Source organism: Euprymna scolopes, chromosome 5, assembly GCF_053919585.1.
Source record: "Euprymna scolopes isolate OS-2025 chromosome 5, ASM5391958v1, whole genome shotgun sequence".
Classification (NCBI taxonomy): Eukaryota; Metazoa; Mollusca; class Cephalopoda; order Sepiida; family Sepiolidae; genus Euprymna; species Euprymna scolopes.
The window spans coordinates 94,236,480-94,247,271 of NC_136486.1; the positions used below are offsets into that span (position 1 = coordinate 94,236,480).

General features: G+C 33.4%; 1 protein-coding gene across 1 annotated transcript; it reads right to left on the reverse strand.

Annotated features, from left to right (window-relative positions):
- Positions 1-10,001: 10,001 nt before the first annotated feature.
- On the reverse strand, positions 10,002-10,439 carry LOC145276611 (uncharacterized). The gene has a single exon (XM_080127805.1). The coding sequence runs from the start codon at positions 10,437-10,439 to the stop codon at positions 10,002-10,004; it is 438 nt and encodes a 145-aa protein (XP_079983931.1).
- Between the last annotated feature and the right edge of the window lie 353 nt (positions 10,440-10,792).

Genomic DNA, 10,792 nt, shown 5'->3' on the forward strand with positions numbered 1-10,792 from the left:
GGCTCACTCGACCCAGGGGTGCCTTTCGGGTTAAAATGACTAAAATTGATACTTTTTTACTTATTAAAAAATTGATGCTTATTAAAAAAATTGATGCTTTGGATTTTTATCAAACTTTCTGAAAATTTGTAAATAACTAATTTCTATATAATTTTGCTTGTCTATACTTCGCGATAAACGTTGTGTGTGCCCCAGGAGCTCTTTAAGGGCTTATAAAAACACTCCATTTTGGGACTATTATACCATATTTGTCCAATTTTTTCTGTGTGTGTCTATTTAGCGGTTTTGCATAATACTGAACTCAAATTTAAATATGTTAAGGCCTTGGGGACTTTTGTGGCTAAATGGGGAGAGGGCAAATGATGGACTGAGTTATTTCTTTTTTTTTTCATGGTACAGAACTCAAATTTTCACATCTTAGAGCCTAAAACTTCACCTTTTGTTCATTTTTACCATAATTTGATGTCGCCTGGGACTTTTGGGGCTAAATGGGGAGGGGCAAATCCTGAACGTAGTCATTTTTATGCCTCGTGGACTGTGCACTCACGGGGAACCATGCATGCTTCACTTGTTTCATGATATAAAATTATAAAAAGATGGTCTTTTAGTTAACTTTAATTTCAAATTAAATCAGACGATAAGTGAATGGGAAGTATGCTTTTTTTGCCTTCTTGTTATGAAACTTTTGGGTTAAGAATCGCAAACTGTATCTTAGGCAAAAAATTAATATATATATATATATATATATATATATATATATATATATATACGGATTGTGAGCAAATAAAAGCTGAAGTACGATAGCCCTTCTGTGTAGTATTGGATCACAGGAAAATTGTACACACTTATCTTTAAATGGTATGATAGGACTTTAGAAATAAATCTGAAGGAATTTTCGGATATTGATATGAACTGACACCAGTATTTGAGATTACCTCTCATTCCTTGCCTTAGTTAGACAATGGTCAGTTTTTTGCATTATTTGATATTGTTGAAAAATGATAGTTTAGCCAACTGCGGCTTGATAAAGTTTCCTTGAAAAAATGTTAAAAAAAGGACATTTGAATGACTTGGAATATAAATTGATCAAACCATTAACAGATTAATGAAAAGTTTACAAGGTGTGACGGAGGTAACGAATGCATAGCAGTAGGATCTTTAAAGAAAAATTGAAAGGAATGCATATTGCATAACCAAGTTTTACTGGAAAAGTTTGCGCGACGTCTAGAAACGGAAATAGGCGAACAACGTGACTTATAACGGATTAATTAAATTTTTCTTCTTTCCTGGCGACAGCCCATGAAGAAAAACCACGAAAGTCACGGCTCTACATTTACCACAACTGCAAGTATGGCTAGGCACACGACACAATTTAATAAGTGCCTGAAAAAGTCCATATTATATCCCTCTTTCTCACTGAAATAAACCCATCGATTTAATGGTTACTTTTTCAGTTCATCCACTCCAAACAAAATATATTATATCGCTGAAATGTAAAGTGATTAGTGAGGCTTCCACATGGGGTGTAACGTAGCAAAATTCCCGTTAAAATTATATTTAAACTTCTGCTTGTAAATACAGCCGCAAAACATGGACCAGAGAAGAAACTCCAAATACACGCTGTAAACAAGTTAATCTGAGCTCCAATCATAGTCCCTCTTTCCCAATTTTGACGAAAACACTCGTATAGTTTAAACTACTATCAATAATTTCTCCCACTCTATATCTGTGCCTACATCTGAACGTTGATTACATGAACACAACCTTATTTATTTGACTGACCGGATCGTGGTACTCGCTTTCATTTATTTGCTTTGCAGCTGACTATACTACGGTCATCCAACGTACACAAGCTCTTGAAGAGCCGTCCCCTAAAGTAATCCAATTTACCAAATTTCCATTATTAACAATTACTACGCTATTGTCCCAATGATTACAGTACACTCATTAATCCTTATCCTTGAATAACTTCCGGGCCTTGATAAGAGTTGGTTCCTTTGTAAAAAGGTGCAACATTGGGACAAAAGCTGGAGCTTTGCAGACATGTTGGAGACTCCTTTTTAAACATTATCGTGGGCGAAAAAGATCATGTATGTTGCAGTAACCCAGACGTGACAACTATAGAACTTGTGTAAGGAATTGCGGTTTGGATGTACGATACAGGAAGGTTTGCTGGAATATTTATTGGTAACAAGAAAATCTTTTTTTCTTTAAAAATTTGAATTGATATTTGTATTTAGTGTTTATACAAATCAAACAATAAGTGATGGAATTTAATCTGTTAGAAAAGATAATTGAAGTGGTCGATTAATATTTTTACTCTGCAAAATCTTTTGGATCTACAGTATTAACTCAGATAGATTTCTGACTTTTTACAAGAGCCTCTTCACTTGTAATTTACATTTTGCTTTTAATTAAAAAAAGTTTAATTATTTAAAGAAATATGACTAAAAACAAACTTCAGTCTGTAGTGTAATGGGGACAAAAATGGATGGCACATTCAATACTGCCAAGACTAAGCTTGTTTCTTTCAATAATTACAAGAAACCTTATCTACCACCAATAGCAATGACCAAGAACACATTACCCGAAACTACTTCCTTTAAACTCCTCGGCCGAACGTTTGCAGGGAACATGAACTGGAATAGATACATTGAGAGCATTGCCAAGGCTGCTGTGAAGAAGGCGACCTCTCCTTACGTGCTAGAAAACTACTTACGCCTGAAAATATCCTGCACATCTATAAGGCTATTATTCGCCCATGTATGCAGTACTGTTGCCACTTTTGGGTTGGTGCATCTGCTACTTGTCTCTCACTTCTTGGCAGGGTTAAAAAGAGAGTCGCCAACCTGATAGGTCCTGAACTGTCATCTAGGCTTCAGCCTCTGTCCCATTGACGAAATGTTGCATCCCTCTGCCTGTTCTACACGTACTTTAATAGTGAATGCTCTGACGAACTACAAGCACTTGTAACCCCTCGACGTGAATATCCCCGACAAACCCGACAAGCAGCTAAATCCCACCCCTTCACAGTAGAGATCCCTGCGTGTAAAAAAGCCTTCTACTCTAAGAGTTTATTCTCCAGAACCGCTAGTTTTGGAACTCCCTTCCTGGATTCTGGTTTCCCAACTATTGAGATGCAGAAGTTCAAATGTATTGTGAGCAGACATTTTACTACTCACCTATCTTAATAATACCCCTGCAACTTATATCCCCGATAGTAGGCTCCTACTTCAAAGTGGCACTGTGCCTTGTTTGGGATGAAAATTACATTAAAGAAAGATGTTTTCACATCCAAGGAGGCGTCGCTTTACACAATTTTTATAGTCTTGTTAGAGTAAAGAATCAACGTCGCAATAGTTTCCCCAGTCTTTCACGAAGAGTATATTTTGTTATCTCCTCTCTAGTCTATCGTTATGTTAATTATAAGCTTTATCCCTGTTATATTTTATACAACATTCACAGCAAAAAGTGATTTTTTTACAATCACAGCAAAGAACACCATTTTTTCCTCTCATTACCAAAAACGAAACAGAATTCCTAGGAACAATATTTCTTTCCTCAAACATCCATATATAAAACGGAATACCACGAGTCTGTTTCCCAAATTACGCCTGACTAGGCATATTGAAGTATTATGTGAACAAATATTTGTTGAATGGTCTTTATGGATATTTAATTCCACTTTAATATTGTTCTGCACATTCAAAACATTGTGCTAAATCCTCTCATGATGTTCATCATAGAAGAACTGATGGTTTCTGTAATGTTTATCCTTGAGTGGTCTCCCGGCTTTGAAAAGTGATGCCCTATTATTAAAAAGTTTAATACATAACTGTTAATTATGAAAACTGAAGTCATATATGTTAATGGAAGAAAATATAACTGGTTATTACCATAATGCACATCTGTACTGTTAGCAATCGGTCACACTAAAATTACTGGCTTTATATAAAAAAAAATAGTCGAAATACGTTTTCTTAATAAAACGGAATGAATATATATATATATATATGTATATATGTATATAATTATATATACATATATATACACGTATATATTAATAATAATAATAATAATATTAATAATAATAATAATGATAATAATAATGATAATAATAATAATAATAATAATAATAATAATAGAACGTGACCCATCGAGATTAGCTCTTTAATTAAAAGCATTTGAAATATCAAATAAAATATGTTAAGCGTAAGCCAGAGACTGTCAAATAACGACATACAGACATTATATATATATATATATATATATATATATATATATATATATATATATATATATATATATATATATATATATATATGAATAAAATAAATCAAGATATAAACGATGCTTTAGACGTTATGTGAATAAAAAGGAAAAAACTAAAAGAGTAAAAACAAAAATAAAATCAACGTTTCGTCCCTATTTCAGGGGACATCATCAGGATTTCTAGGCGAGGATGTACAGGAAGACTGTCATATATCACATGCGGAGAAGTTCAGTTCTCTTTCTGTTCTGGAGAGAAAAAATGTCATGATGAAAAGAGAATTTATATCTAGTGTGTGTGGAGGGGGGTCGGGTTATATACATATATTCATTTTTTTTATCAACTAGGATCTAAATTAATGTTTTGTTCATTTATTATTATATTACCTATGATTGGGGCTACATTATAAAACCCTTTTCTTTGTTTGATGGTGTTAATGTTTGAAATTAAAGCAGATTCAATAAGTCTCCGTTTTGCTCTATCTGGGATGGATTTTAAGATTTTTGCACGTCCAAAGCCGAAAGAGTGGCCATGTTCGACACAGTTGGAAAAGAATGCATTTAAGGGGTTGGCATTTCTTATGTCCCTTTTATGTTCGCTTAGTCTGATTTCCAAATTTCGCTGTGTCTCACCTATGTATGATTTTTTTGCAGTCATTACATGGAATGGAGTAAATACCGGCTTTGGAAGTGGAGATTTCAGCGGAATGCTTGCTAGTTTTTAAAGTTCGCTTTATAGTTAAGGAAGTGGTTTGTACTGTTTGTATGCCTAGATTATTAAGAGTATTGCAAATTGTGTCGTTGTTAGTATGGGTAGGTATAAGAAGATGTCTATTTAGTAGTGGTGTATCTGGTGTGTTCTGTTTTTGTTTGTCTATGTTTGAGTATATTTTGATGGCTTTTTTCTTTGTTTTAGAGATAAGGTATGTTGGGTATTGTAAAAGTTTTAGTGATTCGGTGATACGTGTGATTTCATTTTCGGGATATTGAGGGCTGCAGATGCTAAGGGCACGTAAGAAAAAACCGATGATCATGCCCGTTTTTATTCTATCACTGTGGTGTGAATAATAGTATATATAATCATGTTTGTGTGTACTTTTTCGATGTACTTTAAACATAAGTTATATTTGCATCAATGCTTCGTTTAAGTTATTCTTTTATCTTCTTTTTAATTTTCTTGCCAATTCTGTCGAATTCATTACCTTATAATCTAGTTCCCCGCCCACGCCCAAACGCATTAAACGATAAGAATACGAAACAGAACGAGAGGGGAAAATGGAGATTAGTAGATCACAGCAAAGGAAGCAAATACGAAATAGTTCTAAAACGAAAGTCAACTTATAACAAAGCAGATGAGGGCAAGAAAACAAGAAATGAGAGATTAAAACACAAAAACCCAGAACAAAAGAAAGGATTAAAGAACAGTGTAGTCTAACGAAGAAATAATAATAAAAAAGAAAGGCAAAAAAAAAAAGGAACTGAAAATATACAAACAACAGAAAATGGGGAATGGAGAAAAAATAAAATTAAAAAAATAGGACGAAATAAAAATATTTATGAAAAAAAAGATAAAGCAAGAAATATCATAGGATCGTAAACAAGGCAACATTAATAAGGAACAAGGCCGATAGACATTAGTCGCGTGCTCTCGTGTAATGAATAAATGCGTGAATGTAGGATTGACATGGAATTCTTAAAGATAAACTAAAATGGCTGAAAAATAGACTGAAATAAGTAAAAAGTAAATGATTTAGAATTACTTTAATGAACTTAAGGATGAATTGAATGACCTTAAGAATGACTTGACTGCTTAAAAAATTACTGGAATCCTTCAAAAACAACTTGAATGATCTGGAGAATGATTTGAATGGATTTGAGACTGACTGGTTGTAAAGTGGGTGATTACTTTACATGAAATAAATACAGAAAAGTTATCCCCCACTTTATATCACAAAGATACAAACATAAGTACAGCATGAAGTAAGAACAGATACTACACTTTGAGATATTAAATCCTTTATTCGTGTTAAAAAATACAGTGGAAATCAACAATGAACAAAAAATTTAGGCACATGGCCAACTCAAAAGGGGGGATTGTGGGGCCGTAGTCATCCTTGTCACTTAAGAACTAAACAAAATCGAAAGTTTCTCCCAGCTAGTAGCTTCTTTCACCATAATACCGCATTCACCCTTTTACTGGGGGACGTCCTACTTAACTCCCAAATTTTAAATCATTTTTTTTATTGACGTGTAAAAAAACAAAAAAAGATAATAAAAATGGTACAATAATTCATTTGTGTTGAGGGCGGAGGAAGAAAAAACAAAAGGTGATTAGTAGGACCCTCCCAACCCCGTCTAGTTGATAGACTGCCCGTTCCACTAGGTTTCTAAAAGGAAGCTCGCTTCTGCGGGTCAGTCTCTAAGTGAGGATGCCCTCTAGATGGGGATGAATGGAGAAAAGAAAATTTTGTGGGTAAGGGGTGGGGGTTAGTTTGTATTTCTTACACTTTGATCTTGGTCAAAAGGTCAAGAAAAGCTTAAAAAGCTAAGAACAACATCTATTAACATTAATTAATTGTTGATCTTAACCAAAAAGGCCAAACAGAAAAGTGTCATCGACCGACCGACCGACCGACGGAGTGACTTATAGAGTCGCTTGCGCGCGACTAAAAAGTAATAGCAATAGATGCATAGATAGATAGATAAATATATAGACCGAGCGAGAAAGAGAGAGAGAGAGAGAGAGAGAGAGAGAGAGAGAGAGAGAGAGAGAGAGAGAGAGAAAGAATGAATGGAGCCAAAAATAAAAAAAAGATATAACGACTTCCTTCAAAAAAATAAGGTAAAATAAAGCAATAACAGGAAAGAACACCAGAAAAAAAATATATCGAAAAAAAATAACACACAAGCAATAAAAACAAACAAAACACACCTAAGAACAACATCGCAACAGAACAAAACAAACAAAAGAACAAGAGGGCGTGAAGATTAACGTAAAAACTGTGTTAATCAGGGCTTGAGAATTGTTACTTGGAAAGAAACTCGGTCGAAGGGGCAGCAAATAAGGCCAACGATTACAAATAAATAAATAATTCAAAACATATGTAGGGTCCTCATTTAAATAATAATAATAATAATAATAATAATAATAATAATAATAATAATAATAATAATAACATAAACAACAAAACAATGATAATAATAACATACACAACAGCAATAATAATAATAACATCAACAACAGCAATAATAATAGTAATAATAATAATAATAATAACAACATCACAACATAACAATAATAATAATAATAATAATACTAATACTAATAATAATAATAATAATAATAACTAGCAGGACCCGTGGAAATTCCACGGTAGTTAAAATCTTTTAAAACACGTCAGTACAAAATTCCTTATTGTTATATTACAAAAAATGAACGTATGGAAGCAAGTAGAACAAAGAACTTTAGTTTCAACACTTATTGAAGGCCAATGCGATCGAAACTGATGATGTTGATATTGTCAGGAAGTGCTGGTGATAATTGAGGCGGTGACAGGAACGTCGATCAGCTGCTTGGAGTGAGAATAGTGGTCAGTCAGCAGGTTCTTGGGAGTCAGACTGTGAATTTAAAAAAAAATTGTTTGACATTGTTGACATCGATTTTGTGAAAGTTCTGATGACCCCAAGTTGTTTAATATTTCAGGACATTTTGGATTACACGTGGGAGTAATGAATAGGTCACAGAAAACTGCCACTGCATCTTGATAAAGCTGTTGTAGATTCCTAGGACTTCCTGCAAATGTAGATCGTAGAATAACTAGTACACCAGAATAACCATCTTCATTTCTTTGCTAAATGATCCATTAAGCCAGAATATTGAGCAGCTCTTAGTTGACTTTGATGGTTTTTAATGAAGTTAAATAAGCAGCCGTCAACTTTTACACATGCGATAGACTTTTCTATTTATTTTGAATTTTATCCAATGAAAATTTGGAAATTCACAAATATTTTTAAGTTGAATTCTTGATATAGATTTCAATAAATGCATCAAAACTTTCTGATAATATAAATAGAACACTTTGAATTTTCTGTACCAAAGTTTTTTCCATAAAAACATTGTAATCTGCTATAATATTCAGCTTCTTGTGTATTACATGCATAGAAAATGAAGTGTTTCTGTAAATCTTACGAAGTCCAGTTAAATTTTGATTTTTTAATAATCAAAATGATGTGAGGTAGGTTGTACATATCAAATTTATGTCAATGTTATATAATTAAGTAAAGTTAAACAAACTGTTCACTACTTTTTCATCAAATTATGAATTTTAAATATAAGGAAAGCAATTTAAAAAAATATTTTTCCAAAATCATATTTACATCCAAGTTAGCTTTTAGATTTCATAGCGGTTCCTGATTGTTTTCATAACACTTCACGGTAAACAATATTCTTAGTATATGTTACACCACGTTTTCTGCCCTGATTATCATCTCTATGAAGTTGCATTACCTTAAATTTCACACTGTGTTTAGATCGGGCTCTTGAACATGCCACATACAGTTGGCCATGGGGAAATACAGGTTGTTGAAGATATATACCAACCTTATCAAACGTTTGTCCTTGTGCTTTATTGATGGTCAATGAATATGCTAATCGTAATGGAAACTGTATCCGATGAAATACAAACGAAACATTTGCATCACTTGGCTTTAACTTAATTCTTGGAATGATAACTGTGGGACCTCTATTAGATCCATTAATTAAAATAGCAATGGTGCTGTTTTGATGACATTCTTTTATTTTCATCCTAGTTCCATATAATCTGTACTTTAATATGTATTTATGCCTTCGGGAAGATTATTTAGAATTTCTTCATTTACTGTTAAACATTCTGTATTGTTTGGAGTCATAGTGATTCTATTTTACATTTCTTGAGGGCTGCAATCAAATATTTCTGAGATTAGAGAACCATTACATACCGAATCATCAGGAACATCTATGGGATCTACAGGAACGTCATTAAGAATACTCGTTAGTGGACCATTACGAAGATGAAGGAGCCATCTACAAAACTCCTGTTCATTTATGTTAGTTCTGACGTTTTGTGTTAGCTGTAATTGACTGAAATAATGCCACAATGTGCATCTTTTAAGACAGGTGTCTATAATAGATGTAGGTGATCCATGTGGCACTACTGGCAAACATGTTGAATAAAAAGGTGTTTCCTGATCTGCCTGGGGCATCTAAATAGAAGCAATTGTTGTGTGGGGCTTCTTCTTCAGTTGCCGTGACAGCCTTGATGATAATATTAAAGACCTCTAATTGTCCATCGTTTAGCAATTCAACATAAGGCCAGTTTGTATTTCGAGTCATATTATCTATTAGAGAATCATCCGTTCGTTCAGGTAAACCCATTGCCTGACAAGAAGAACCATGCTCATTAAATATTGCTTTTCACAAATGAAGTGCAATGTTTTCACATATGCTTTCATCATAAGCAGAAATGAGGTCTTCAATCATGCACTGTTTATGGTTAATGAATAGTTGAAAGGCATCCACTGGATGATGATAAAGGCACAGCATTGCAAACATGCTACGTAGTTGTTGTAGTATTCTAAATGTAGCAGCTTCAGTTAGAGCAATTTCTAATTCAGTATTATCTTGCAATAATTTAAGGCTGATGCAAGCTTCTCTAAATGTAGGGAATGTATGACCTTGGACTGTTCTCAAATCTTCAATTGACTTTGCTCCAGAGACATGAAGAAGCAGAATCCGTAAATAAAACTTCACCTTGGTTTGGTGAAACTGAATACATTATTGTGATCAAATTACTTGGCCTCTCTCTTTTAGTCCATTTTGTAGTAGTTTTGTTAAATACATAATGATGTGGAACATCACAGTAAAAATATTGGTTAGCAGTAATATCGTTCTGATTTAATTCAAACCAACCAGTCAAATTTGTGTGACGTTGTTGTGCTTGTTGAATTGCTTGTTCAGCTTGTCCATGTTGATAATAAATCTGTTGCTCTCCAGGCATGTGTACAGCTAAACGGTACACAACATGAGACTGTCCATGCATTTTATATTCAGAAAGATGCCACATTGCTTCTGGAGGTGATCCATATCTGCATGATACATATTGATTGACTTCATCTCTTTGTTCTGGCCGCATTGTTTTCCTTGATCAATATTAATAGATGAATCATTGTTATTAACCTGAATCATAGCATTATCATATCCTTTATAAACATATTTAAATATCTATTTTATACTCTTGACTGAAGAGTAGATTTCTAAGTTTATATGAGCTCGATATTTTTTCAGAAGGAACTTGTTTAAAGGGACTATGTATCTATTATTAACAGTAAAATTACCGATTTGAGCTGAGTCACCATTATTTGCACGTTTGTAAACCAGGTATCCATCAATGTTTTCTACTGTTTCGTCTCTAAATGCATTTGGAAAATTTAATCCTGTACTCATATAAGGAGAATTAGGATTAACTGCATCACATGGACCATGTAC